At 39.0% G+C, this 14,479-nt stretch overlaps 1 protein-coding gene across 1 annotated transcript in view; it reads left to right on the top strand.

Moving 5' to 3' along the window:
• Positions 1 to 8,611, top strand: part of LOC101855863 (protein BUD31 homolog) — a 14,065-nt gene extending 5,454 nt beyond the window's left edge. The window contains exons 2-4 of the mRNA XM_005096463.2: positions 2,107 to 2,229; positions 4,249 to 4,415; positions 6,972 to 8,611. Coding sequence (XP_005096520.1) covers positions 2,107 to 2,229; positions 4,249 to 4,415; positions 6,972 to 7,022 — 341 coding nt within the window. The 3' untranslated portion in view covers positions 7,023 to 8,611. The remainder of the gene's footprint in view (positions 1 to 2,106; positions 2,230 to 4,248; positions 4,416 to 6,971) is intronic.
• The last annotated feature ends 5,868 nt before the right edge of the window (positions 8,612 to 14,479 follow it).

Below are 14,479 nucleotides of genomic sequence, written 5' to 3'. Positions count from 1 at the left end.
TCATGTGACCTCTTGGCTATTTGTAGCCCCGTACCGAGAACACAGCCCGCCACTACAGCGGTCTAACGTACACATTCGGGGAATAAGTAGGCCAACAGACTAGACGTGTCTTTTCGGGTGTGTGTGGACACACAAGACGGAAACGACCTGACTGATTTTCTTCCTCCTGACAAAAAATCGGGTCGTGTCTGTCCCAATGGACACGAAGGCTCTGACTCCAAATCTAAAATCGTAATATAATCCGCTACAATTAGAAAAATATGCCTTCAAAATTGCGAATTCTCACAAAGGTATGAAGTCTAACAAAAGTGTCATCATGATCATGTCTATTTTTAACTTGATCAGTATTATGAATTAGGGGAAATGAAAATGACACGCTCTGTGTCATTTTAGCAGTTTCCACGCTTAAATTTTTGTTGATGAATGTTGATGTTCCTGTTCCTTTTTTTCATTTAACTTTTCTTCATTTGGCATTATAAAATTATGATAATAGGCCCATTATTTTTGTATAAGGTGCATTCTCGCAGAAACTCTTAGACTCAGAGTGAGTTTCTCTCATTTAACGTTTAAAAATTCTGGAATGACTACTATTACTAAAATTACCCCCACCCCCACCTTTCCTACAGTACATGTAAGCCTTCGTTCTCAAAAAATAGCTCAGGTCTTTCTAAAGAGAGCATAGGAGTCATAGGGTCTAGAACTAGAAGAGTCTACTCCCAACTCCAGTCGAGGTGCAAAGTTTTGTTCTTTTATCCTTAACGTACTTACATTGTCTTAGTACATCTATCTGCCTTTTTTACATTTTACGCTGGTCGAGATGGGGGGAGGGGGCGAACATGTCCCTTTTTATAATTTATTTAGTAATTGATTCGACTTGAATTTATGAATATATACAGTCGAACCTGCCCTGACGGCCACTTGTACAAACGGCCACTTTCCATTTCCCCCCTTGCGTTTTTTCTATATAATTTAACTGTGTAAAACGGGCACCTGTCCAACGCGGCCGCGGCCACAATAATTTAACACACAACCCCTATAATATTAAACAATAATACCTGTCTAAGACGGTCACCTTAGTGATAGTGACTCCATTACGTTTTGTCATAAATTGTGCATTTGCCTCTGGCATTGTGGGCGAGCCGTCATAATTCAATCACCTGTCGTTGTTGTTAGGTAGTCCCTCCAACCGATCATGTTGCGTATGCCCCTCCCACTGTTGACCAATAGCTACCAATTTTCAGCTGCTGGTGAGGTAAGCGTGTGATCCGTCATAACCCATAAGCCCCGCCCAGAACTCATACACAAATCGTAAGTGAGATGAGTGGTTACTGTTTACCCAGTCTGTAACAAAGTAACAAAGGACGTCAACATGAACTTGTTACAGAAGCGTCCCTCGTTCACCGAGTGGTGGCGACCCATGTGTTTGTTTTAACATGGCACTCGGTCTTTCTTGTTTGATACATTTCGTTTTATTGTCACCATTGTCCAAAATCAGCGACAAAATAAACATTACAAACGAAGTACAAACCAACAGCAACAACACCAACAAAGACAACAACAATGCAGCTACTTTCGATTGGGGCCTCAGAGGGGAATGGTTTGTTTCCTTTATCTTGATCGGTCCTGCCTAAGACGGCCACCTGTCTTATACGGCCACTTTTCTCCTTGACAATGGGTGGCCGTCTTACACAGGTTTGATTGTATATATAATATAATATGTACCACAACATGGTGGGATCAGGTACTGAGCAATTTCGGGGTATATAGAGTCTTTTATATTATCTTAAAGCTTGTTCTTTTGTCTACATTTTGATTTTAAAAAGACTAGTTTTTACCTTTAATAGAAATAGAAGTCAAGATATTTGCGATTTAAATAAATGGGAGTCACTTGGTTTCAGTGGTAAATGTCCCATTTTGATAATGACCTACCTAACTTGCAGTTTTATTCAAATTTATCTAGTTTTGGTTGGGGGGTTTTCATATTATAATGGATTGAAGATTGCTTCTTAGTTTTATTTTCTGGACGTTTAAGTTCTAGTAAGATTAAGAGCAGTATGGTAGGTATGAAATATTGGTTACATTGTTCTTCTTTCTTTTTTCCAATAGCTGAAACGGAGCCCCATGAAGGCAAAAGGAAAGTGGAGGCCTTGTGGCCTATATTCCGGCTGCATCATCAAAAGTCCAGATACATCTATGATCTCTTCTACCGCAGAAAGGCTATCAGCAGAGGTATGCAAAAAAATTTGTTCTTTTATTTCTCGTTGATCCAAAAATATTCTCGAAAAGTACTCCTCACAGTTAATTTTTGATGAAGAAACAAAATGTCACAGATTCAAGCTTATTGTAATAGAAAATGTTATTTTATCTACATGTACAGGAATGCAAATCAAATAAAAGTAGTACTATCGAACCTGCCTTATTGGACACCTTTGTAAAACGGAAACCTGTCTTAACGGAATCTCCCCGCTCTCCCCTTAATACATTCCTCTTTAGTTACCTGTATAAAACGGAAACCTGTCTAAGATGGAAAATGCTTTGCCTGACCAGCCCTGGTTTGAAACAAAACCCGCAAGTTTGGTTCCGCTGAAATCCGCTGGCTTTAAACTTAACGCCATGCCGCCTGGCGAGGAAGGGTAGTAGGGATGCAATTTAAGGGTAGATGTTACCCCATCTATGTGAGCCCTGAGCAATGCAGATGGTCAGAGTGGTGTTGGTGTGAAATCTCATGAGTGCCGGTGAAAGTGCTCGAGTAGCCAGCTACAATGGAAACTTTCCTGGCTTGCCAGAAGCCAGAGGTGTGAAATTAGTCTGACCAATGCCTCCCACCCTGATCGTAAGGCCAGCCAAGAAAAGAATTCCTCAAATCGTTGTTACATGATGGTGAGGGGTGGCATTGGTTGACTGTGCTTGTTTCACCGATGGGTGCGGGTAAGAGTGGAAGCAAAGGGGATGTTCAAACGTTTCTGTTTTTAATAGGTCAAATAGTGATCCTATGAAATTGAAATGCAAGCACTGGTGGCAATTGGATAAGTAAGACTTACGCATGTCATTATCAGAGAGGATAGCAGTTGAGAGGTGTGAGGTGTGGCCACTGCTTGCCGACCAGATGTTCCTTGATCCCACCGGCAGAGCCTTTGAACCCCCCCCCCCCCCAAATTCCCATGTCTAAGACTACATTTTTTTCTGGCTCCCTTGCGATTCCGCTTACACAGATTCGACTGTTCTTGAAGAAGCCCACATGGGCCACTCACTTCTATAAAAACAACCAGGAGAAGAAAAATGCAGTTTCTGGGACGCTTGAATAGACATAAAGGCCTTCAACATCTAGCTCTCACTGGCAAAATTGAGGGCAAACAGGGCAGGGGGAAGACTCAAAGCAACCTACTCGAAGAGCCAAAACGGGTGATGGGGAAATATTAGGATGCTTTTTTGAGAGCATCCCAGCAAATGAATGAATGGAGAACCATAGATCTGGCACTTGATGATGATGAAGGACTTGCAAATTCATCCCAGACATACAGTTATTATATAGAATTACTCACAATATTGAGTATCGGTATAAATAAGTGTAAGTGTTCTCTACGATTGTAAACATCATATGTTCAGATAGATTTGATAGTTCTTTTTCTTTTTACGACTTTAACAAATAATACTTTTGTCTCGGGTTAGGCTTTTTATTTAGAAATTGCAATACCCCTCGTTCTGCATATGTGGCATTTATGATAAAGATTGAAATTGATTAAGTTACAAGTTGGGGATTTGGTTGTAGAAGAAGCAAAGAAATTTGAGGACATTAATTTGACTTTTTATTAATCAAAGTACCAAAGTCTATATTTGTTTGATGTTTTATATTGTCATTCACATTTTTTACTTTGAGAATATTTGTTGTATTATATTGAATAATATATCCCAGTATCAACTATCAATGATTCAAAAGGTGGGGAAACAAATTATGTGGAAATAGAAGTAACTGCTTGTTTTGTAATTCAAGATGAAGTGGCACAACATTGTGGTGGCTGACCTCTACTGTCTCTGGTCACTTTTCTTCCTCTCTGTCTGTAGGTGGATGATTTATTCACCCGTTCTGCGTCTGTTTTGCTATTCTCAGAACTGTTTGAATACTGTCTGTAGGAGGTAGATGATTTATTCTTCCGTTCCGCGTCTGTTTTGCTGTCCTCAGAACTGTATGAGTACTTTTGTAGGTGGATAATTTATTCACCAATTCTGTGTCCGTTTTGCTATCTCCAGAACTCTACGAGTACTGCCTGAAGGAGAACATCGCTGACAAGAATTTGATTGCCAAGTGGAAGAAGCAGGGTTATGAAAACCTTTGTTGTCTTCGTTGCATTCAGGCTAGAGACACAAATTTTGGTGCCAACTGCATTTGTCGGGTTCCCAGATCAAAACTTGAATCTGTAAGTATGAGAAATAAACAAGACAGTTCTTTTGTCGGAGTAAGAATTGATTCTCAAATTCCTGATACATTATGTCATTATAACAGAAAATGTCTTCTCTCATTAGCATTTATAAAGTTTGGTTTTACAAACAAATCTAAATCCAGTTGTTTTTTTGTCTTGCTCTTCCATTTCATTATCATATTATTATGAGTTCAGAGTTGAGATCTCTAGAGATTGAATGGAGGAATTGAGATTTCTTAAAGTAGGTGGTAGCATTTTTTTCTCAATGCTCAATAGCTTTGGGATTATTTTTTTCAGACTACTTCTTTGCTTTTATTCTGTACTTTTCATAGAAGTAAATAGACCTGCATGTTTGCCGACAATCGTCTGAAATCCGACAATCGCGACCCGACCCGCGAACCGGCCAATGCTATCGCTAGGCCCGCCTGTATCAGTCAATGTGCGTAGTGCGAGGCCTGGCCGATTGCCAGCGACCCCTTTTTCTCCCGTCGGCTTCGTCGGCATTTCCGACATAATTGTCTGAACCTAAGTAGAAATGCGAATACGAAAAAGAACGACAACCTAAATTATCTACTTTCAGTTTCGTACTCGAGCGGCCATTTTTAATTTCGTTTGTTGACTAATTCAATTGTTCAGATCATGTGGATTCATTCAAGTCCGACTCTCTTGTTCTAATAGAATCTTGATCTAGATCAAGATTTAGATTTATATAGAGATCATTATAGACCTCAATGGAGGATTCATATTCCAATTCTATTGTGTCAAACCCTATCATAGGTTGTGCTGTAATATTAATATTGGTAAAAATAAGCATTTCATCAGGTGCGTGAATTATTTATTTATTTAGATCTAGATCTACATTTACATCTAGATCTAATCTAGATCTAGAATCTAGACTCAGCTGAGTCCCTCTGTTCGGAATCGGATACGGATTTCTAGTTCAAGGCCTATTCCTATTCACTTGTTCTACAAGATGTAGATCTAGATTTATTTAGATTACTATATCTATATTGAGTATTCATATTCCAATTCTGTTGTGTTATTGTATCAAACCCAAAAGCAATGTAGATGTGAGCCATATAGATTCTACCGATTCTAGATCTAGATCTAGAATTAGATCTATATGCTCCTTGTTTGTTTTGGAGTGTGGTTTTTTTAATTTTAAATTTTTTTTTCATTGAGGACTTGTTTTGGTCTTTTTACATGAGGCCCGTTGCAGGTTCTTTTTGGGGGTATGGTTAGGATTAGGTCTCTTCTTTATTGTGTTTGTTGGGGTGGTCGCTCGTTACTCGGATAGTCTTTCCTTATGACTCCTACAAAGGCTTTGGGAGGGGGGGTGCGCAAAATTTTCAGACAATCTGGTTGAGGCTCACATGCAGGTCTAAGTAAACTGTGTTATCTTTTATCAGTACCAAACACTTTATAAGCGTGTTGATTCTTTCCTGTCAATGCACGAGTGTATGTTGTACAGTAGTGGAAATGACATCTACTCTCAATGTTGATTTACTCTCTCTCTCTTTCTCTCTCTCTCCCTCCCTCCCTCTGTCCCTCCCTCCCTCCCTCTCTCTGTCTCTCTCTCTCTCTCTCTCTCTCTCTCTCTCTCTCTCTCTCTCTCTCTCTCCCTCCCTCCCTCTCTCTCTCTCTCTCTCTCTCTCAAAACTTACTGTACTTCGATTTTCTATTACTATTGTACCTTCTTGTGTTACAAAGTTCTGACTGAATCTGTAGTTCAGTTTGACAGTTCTGTAGAGTAGACCGTGGAAGTAGTGTATGCTTAAGGCAATAATTTCGAGTGTGTAGCTTCTCCATTGCTATCTTCACATACAGTTAAGGGGGCTCTCGTGGTCCAGAGGTTAAGGTGTTCGCCTCTCATTCAATAGGTCCTGGGGTACAAATACGGATGGGGATGAAAAATTTTCTTCTCTAAATTTTTTTCCTTTCACATCCTTTCCTGCTCTCTAAGTTAGACTCTTAACAATTTCCTATGGTCTACTTTCGTCTTCACTTTCTGCCCCCACCCTCTCACCTCTTCTGCCCCCTCCTCTGGGCTCCTGACTCTTTCTGCAGCCTTTCTACTGTTACTCTTTGGCTCATTTTTACCACTGTCTTTCAGCCACACCCCTGATCTTAGGGTAGGTAAGACCTAACGCCTAGCTTTCCGGGATAAGGACAGACAAATCTCGGAGTCCCGTGTGCAAGTTGCGCACATTAAAGATCCTTTGGTCGTGCAAAATTGATCAAAGTAGGCTTTGGCTGCCAATCTGGCAAAATTCAACATTAATTCCTCCCTTACTGAAAATGTTTAATGTGTCCTGCAAGCTCATACGACCTTATGTAGTTGCGAGCGCTGTAAAACACTTACCACCACCCCCACCCCCCTAAAAAAGAAAAAAAGTACAGTTAGTAAAACTTTCTTGTCAATATAAGTGAAGCAAGTTACTATTTTTATTCATGCGCTTAGTGTTTCTTAGAATTAATCTTGTCTTCCTGTATGATTTGGGAATAATGTTATAATCTTTTATTAATAAGTAATTTGTCTTTTTGCTATCGTAGGGCAAGATTGTGGAGTGCGTTCACTGTGGATGTCGGGGCTGCTCAGGATGAAGGAGGCAAAGGCAGCGGGAACAGTTTCTTCGTGTACATAATTCCATTGGAATATTTTTTCCCTTTGATGATGTCTCTATGTTGTGGTTTTGAACAGCGACAAGAAGATTATTGTCGCCCTTGTGATGGCACCAGCTAACCCTGAAAAATTTTTTATTTTTTTTTCGAATTGATGGTAAATTATCCATTTCATATTCTCAGTCAAAGACTAGTTTGAATTTTGTGTACAGATGCTACTAAAACATTATAAAGCCAGCCATCAGGTTGGTTAAGGTTTTTGCTTCTCCTGTAAAATTTACTTTGCTGCTGAAGTTAACTGATTTTATCACAAGGCCGACGTTGTGCTGTTTGAAAATACAATGTTAACACAAAGGCCCTCTTGGATGGGAAGAAATCTCATGCCATGATGGGCGAGGCAGCAATCACTGGGTTTTCTGAGTCTAGTGTTTTCGAACCAGTGACATGATTTTTGAAGTTCACATAAAATAAAAAATTTAATCAGGGAAGAGTGTTGAAGCCACTCTTCTTAGAGACATCTGGCTGTGGTAAAAAAAAAAAAACCTTAAAAATTAGTGCCTCTTTTAGCTTTTAAGAATTTTGTAAATGTCACCAGTTGGTGTGATGAAATAGGATGTTGCCATGTTGACTTTGTCAGATTTTCTCACTCTTTATAACAATAATAGTTCATCCGTCAATGTCGGATGATGATCGATACATCTGAAGAAGAGAATATTTCTTAAAGAGAAATAGAAGAAATAAGGATTATGATGGTTTGTGGCTTCTGCTATGGCCAATAGGACAAATTCTGTCAGGTGTCAGGGAACAGTTTACCATATTTTGAATTCCACTTGGGGATGTACACAGCTTGTGGGCTTCTCTCTTGGCTTTAGCATCTCTAATTCGTGAAGCCTCATATGATTTGCTGCCCACTCAATAACTGTTAATTTTAATGCCACCTTCTTTCAGGCAGCTCAGAACTCATAATCCAGTTTTGGTATTTAGCACTACTTACAGTGCTTGGTGCAAATTTTTCATAAATAAATGGCGGATGACAGGAGTTATTATACACTCTTGGGAGAACTGAACTGACTGTGAGGTAGTGCTCCTGTTGTTGTTTTTGTGTAACTTTTTCCAGATGAAAGGATTTGAGTGACAGTGTTACCTTTACTTCTTCCTGATTCTTTTTACTAGTGACATGCTCTTCATAAATTTAAAGATGTTTCAGACTTACATCGTTATAGGCCAGGTGCTTTGCTGCTGCACGTAGAAGACCAATCCTTCTCGGCACTGATTGAGCTCTAACAGGCAGGCCAGGTCAAAGCCCACCTCCTGAATTATCCAAAGTGTGTCGCTGTAATCAGCAGGGTGCCACAAGTACATTGTCTTTTTTAGTGTTGCCCCATTTTTAATAAAACTGCTTGGACATAATTCTGTGAATACTTGAAAATTAGCTTTCTTGAACTTTCCTGTCGTAGGATTTCTTATTTTTCTTTTTATCTAATGCTATGAAAGGGGGTTATAATGACATGTGTGCTCAGGGTATGTGCTTATGTATTCTGAAGGTAAATAAAAATGTTGTCATTTGTGTACTTTGGTTTTTGTCTTTTTCTTGTTTGTAATTACATAATAGTACTACATTTCGTCTCTGTGCCAGCAAAATAATACCTGGTACGTCTTTTTTGCTACTTCAGAGATAAGGAAAAAAACTTTAGACTACTTTGCATTTATTTAATAATGGTAAAACTTTTCATGTTTGTTTCTTTTGTGACTGCCAGCACATTTTTGTTTTGTTTGACCAAAAGATAGATCATGGTCCCCCCCAAACAAAATACAAGACTAATTTTATTTTGGCTTTCTGTTATAATTCTCGCAAGTTGAATTTTCAGCCGTGTGGTGAAAAACACAGTGGAATCTGCTTCAACCGAACACAGTGAATCTGAAAACTGCAGAAAACTGAAAAAAGTCAAATTCATGTTTTTCACCCTCTATTTGAGCAACCTCTGTAGACTTAACTGAAAACCCAGCTAAATGGAAGAAAATCTGAAGGTCAGGGAAATTTTGGTTTAGTTTAAGCAAATTCCACTGAATATGGTGACACTGAAGATCCCAGGGAGGGGTGATTTTTTTTTTTCAAATTGAATAATTGATATGTTCAGTACAGTAAGAGCTCTGTTGGCTCATTTGGTAAAACTTGACTGGAATAGAGGACATGCTGACCGGCAGTGAGGTGGGAGGGCTGTGTAGTTGGATTGTGTGTGCTCAGCTATTGCATGACAGCGTAAGAGATAGAAACATGTTCTAAGAATGCCGAAGACAAAATTGCCCTATCACTATCAGACATGGTATTGGAGACCAACTGGAGAAAGAAAATGAGGAAGACCAACTGGAAGCTATAGAGGCACAATAAGGGATGAGGGTGCAGTAAGAATTATAAGAATACATGGGATGATAATGAAAACAGTTCATCCATCAATGTCTGGTGATGACCAATTCACATCAGCACAGAAGAATATTTCTTCCCCTTGAGCCTGGATGTGCCAAAATTGGAGAACGTGGCCAGGGTCAGGCAGGCATGGCGTTGACTTCTCACTGCCTTATGTACCTGACAGTATAGGGAGAGAGTTAGTAAATAAGTATGATAGCGTAGTCTTCAGCTGCTGATCTAAAAACTCATTGTACAACTTTGTGTAAAAAAAAAGGAAGTGCATGTGAGACCTAAGTAGCAATTTTTTTAGACAGTTATGTAAAACAACGGAACAAACACTCAAATGTGTTGAGATTTTGATCTGCAATCCAGCATTTTGTTATTATCTCAGTTACAGGCTTTTTGTAACTAGCCCCATTGGGGTCTAGGAAGAGTGAGGCACATTTAAAATGGGGTGTTGTGCTCTCATTTTTGTGGCATGGACATGCAGGACATGGAAATCTGTGGGACAGTGTGAAATCAGACGCTCCTCAAAATGAGACTGAATGAGTTGATGTGAGGATTCATTATGAGTGTTCTGGCCAAAAGGATGAAGTAAATAATGAGGAAGTCGACAGGGTGCAGTAAAAATTATAAGAATACATGGGCTAATAATGAAAACAGTTCATCCATCAATGTCTGGTGATGACCAATTCACATCAGCATAGAAGAATATTTCTTCAACTTAAAGAGAAACAGAAATAGAAGGATTATGACTACTTATGGGTTCTGCCATGACCAATGACACTAAGTCTGGCAGGGAAGAGTTTGCCACATTTTGACAATTCAAAAAGCATCACTTCCACTTGTGGATGATGTGAGCAACTTGCATGATTCTCTCTTGGCTTCAGCATTTCTTATTCATGGATCCTTATAAAGGAACACGTGCATTGACCTATTGCTGCTTTAGTATAAGTATTAGTGGCACTTTTAAGGCACTTGCAACACAATTATCGATGAATAGAAGTGTTAAAAGAGAGTAACAAAAACAGCAAAAAAAGAGGAGAGATACAGACAATAAATGTTTGATAGGAAAAAAAAGAGCAAACCAGGGCACCCGCCAACCACTTGACCTAAAGCTGCTTAAAACTGAAAAAGGAGAGGGGGATTGAAAGTAGCAGAAACAAAAGACTGATTCACCCTAAAAAGAACATTCCCAAACACAGCAGTAGACATTAATAATTAATAAGGATTTATTCTTCAAATTCAACATTAACTTTAACATATGACAATTAACGTGCTTATAAACATTCACAGTATGCATAAAAATAGCCAAATTCACATTGTACATTCATAGATGATAGTGTCATCACTCTTTGTCCACTGGGAGGATGGAACTACAGTAGATCCTGTCCGAGACAACCACCTGCACAAACAACCAACTTCCTTGCATTTTTTAAAGACACTGTCCAATACGTCCACCTGTGTAAGAAAACCATCTTTCTCTCAACAATGGGTGGCTGTCTTACACAATTTCGACTGTAGTAAGCACAACGGGGAAAAAATAATTACCTTTAGTTCATACTCTAATTTATGATTTGGCCTGACAAGTACAGCAGAATCTTCCTAAAAACATGATGCCGGGGAGGGGTCATGTCATGTTTGATTTACATAAAATTTACACAAAGTGTGTATCTACATTTTGTACTTTCCTGAACCTGTCAAAAGGAGAATGTTCCCCAGGTTTGTCTGTCAACTATGTTAGCGCTTGCATCTTTAAGATTTACCTTGCACCAAGTATATTATTATAATGTCGCATGTAATGCAAGTGCCTTCCGTCAGACATTTTTTTTCTGTACAGTCGAAATTGCTTTCTCTCACCCGCTAGTATATTTTCCAGGGACATAAGTAAGGGAAGTGAGGGAGAGTATTTTAAGCTTTTTCCATTTCTGCACCAGATGACCTAAAATCTGTGTATTTGAGCAACCTCTCCAAACAAAAAACCAGGCTAAACCGAAGAAAAATCCACCGATCCCGCAGATTTTGGTTTATGCGGATTGTAATGCATTCATTCAGTTAATTCACTTATTTTCTGCCTTTGTCAAAAAAATGCACAGGTAGGTCAAAGACTGAAAGGTTTTCAGTTTTCATTTCAACCCAAGAAAACTGTTGGTGGGTTCCCGCAATGATCAATGCAGCGAGAGTATTAAGAAGCTATTGTACTGTGAGTTAACACACAATTCATAAGGAAAAGATCTGTCCTAAGACAAAAGGCTACACATTTGAAACCAAGCATGCTTTAACAAATCATGCATCTGGGCAGAGAGCAGAGTATTATATTACAATCAGTTCTGTTAAATGCAAGCTGGTATTTTTGTGCGCACATGCTAATTTTGCAACAATACATTACATGGAGCACTACTCAATGAACTTGGAAACTGAATCATTCAGTGACCTGAATCAAATAAACTTGCCAAGAGAGGTCCATCATCTTTGTTAGTCTCACTGCCATTTTAGCCTCAGTAATTTGAAGCCTGCCTTTTGTACTGTCAGTGTTTGAAGTTTATTTAGGTCGACCAAAAGGATAAATGGAGTGCACGCATTTTCATACCTCAGAGCAATTCATTATACACAAACATGTCTGCCATGTCAGTGACAAATATATTTACTACCTGTTGTTGATTCTAAAGTTTGCCTTTGCTTCTATATCCCAAGTACTGCATGTGTAAGGGACAATAGTTACCCACAGAGAATAAATGATCAAACAACCTTATCTGCTTTGGAAAATAATAAAATCACAAAAGAAATAAGAGTAGATCTACCCAAGATCTAAGAAAGTTTAGCTCTTCTCAGATGTAGCGTCGATAAATCGATAATGTGAACAGGGTCGAAATTTAGTTTCATCATTATTATTATTATTATTATTATTATTTCTACTCCATTGCCTTTGTGATATCAGTGAACATCAACATTCAACTACCTTTCCAATGATGTATAACGGCCACTGCAATGGTTACTACACCATCTGTAAAAGCCGTTTTATTTCCATACCCTCGAAATGATTTGCCAGGTCACAAAAGAATTACGTTCAAATGGTTTCAACCACTGAAACAAAACAAACTTACATCCTGAATGAGTTAAGTTTAGCAGAAATACAATCATATTTGTAGGAACAACAGATTAGGTGACAAAAGCTTCATAGACAGTAGACGCATCATGGTCGCATCTCTTCCACCGTGCAAAGCGTAGAACAGGAGGAAAAACTTTTTTCCACAAACAAAGAGGATTTTGCTGGCAGGGAAACATCAATTGATGGCTCTGTAGGAAATTTCACTCCCTTTTCTGTCCCCGGGGTTTTAAGCACTCTGCATAATTTAGCAAAATTTGATCATTTTTTGCATAATTTCTGATTACTTTCCTTTATCATTCTTTGTTAAAATTAACAGAATCGCATAATTTCACATTTTTGGGCTCAGTTCGAATGACTACAGAATTTTTTTTGCCTAAAACCGCGGGGACAGCCTTTTGGAAACACAGAAAAAAAGCATGTGATTTCAACACAAAAAAATACAAAAACATTACAAAGTATACTGACCAAGGGCAAGAACCATCAACACAAGCAACATAAAGGAAGAGAAGCTACCGAGAAAAGCCAGTCTGGTGCACAGATGCATCAAATACAAAGAGGTTTTAGTTTCAGTAAGAGTTTTACGGCATTTGAAAAACAAATAGGTCATTACGTCATATAAGAGCCAAAAGTTAGAGTTATACTACTAGAGAGTAACATTTAAAGGGGAGGAGAGACAAGAACAATGTTTGATAGGAGAGAGGGAGCAAGCCATACCAGAGCACTCGATAACCATCCACTGGACCCACGTAAATGGCAACAAAAGAAGCAAATGTATCGAACACCGATGAATCATTTCACTTCGAGAGCGATTTACACAGACTTGGAACTATTTAACCATCAAAATTTGCCTTACAACAAACATGGATACAGTTTTGCTGCGACAAACAAACAAAAATAATTAAACCAGCCAACAACAAGCAAAATGAAGTATACTGGGGGAATGTTTAGAGAAAACCCTTATATACCTACAACGGACAACACTCATCAGCACGCTCCCCATAAAATAACAAAATCTTCCACGTAGAAAGCTTGGTGCTGGGTTCACACCTGTATCATGTACACTCCACCAGATGTTTCCATCCTCGTCTCACCCCCCCCAACCCCAACATTAACTATATTACCCTAAATGGACGTTGGGAGCGTCCAGTGAAATTTGCCCGGTCCCCGAGTGGACAGCCCTGGCATCCGATCAGTTGACAGGGTTATGGGGATTTTTATTAAGTAGAGTTTTTACGACGCTCGCAACTGCATAAGGTCATATGAGCGCCAAGGAGTGGATGTCAACAAAGAAGTCTCCTCAGGGAATCAGACTTACTCTGCTCACCTCTGCAGCTTCAACAGCACAAAGTCTGCTTCGACTATCAAGGCACCCCTGAAATAGCGAGTCACAAGAGTGTGACAAACATACAAAAGAAGTAGAGGAAAAAATGACAATAGTAAGGATTTAGGAAAGAAAAAGCAGCAGTTCCCTGTTGCAGTTCAGACACAGTTATGAGCATGACATTGATGAATCAGCCCATTCACAATTACAATTCTACTGTGCATAAGAACAGGTTTATGTCCCCCCTTTGGGAATGGCCCTAAAGACATTTCAGTCAGTGGCATTGCCCTGGGGGTGATGACAGGGTGTATGAACTATTACTATTACTGTTAATGCAATCTCTTACAAATCCGAGTAGATTTGTTTGGACTCCGAAGTGTTGGATAAATAAATAAACTACTTCCTCTTTCAGTTTTAGCCATTTTGAGAACATTTTGCGTGTATATCCCATTACATATTTCATGAGATCTGAAAAAAAAAATCCTTCGAAACGTAGAAAATAATTCCAGGGTTAAAAAGTTAAAGTAAATTAAAGCAAATGATTCAAAAAGAAGTTCCCTCGTCCCCTTCCCCTCCATACACAGAAAATACCCCCAGCAACT

This window comes from Aplysia californica, unplaced genomic scaffold (genome assembly GCF_000002075.1).
Source record: "Aplysia californica isolate F4 #8 unplaced genomic scaffold, AplCal3.0 scaffold00129, whole genome shotgun sequence".
Taxonomy (NCBI): Eukaryota; Metazoa; Mollusca; class Gastropoda; order Aplysiida; family Aplysiidae; genus Aplysia; species Aplysia californica.
Note: the sequence above shows the minus strand (reverse complement) of the source record. Positions and strands in the feature narration are given on the sequence as shown.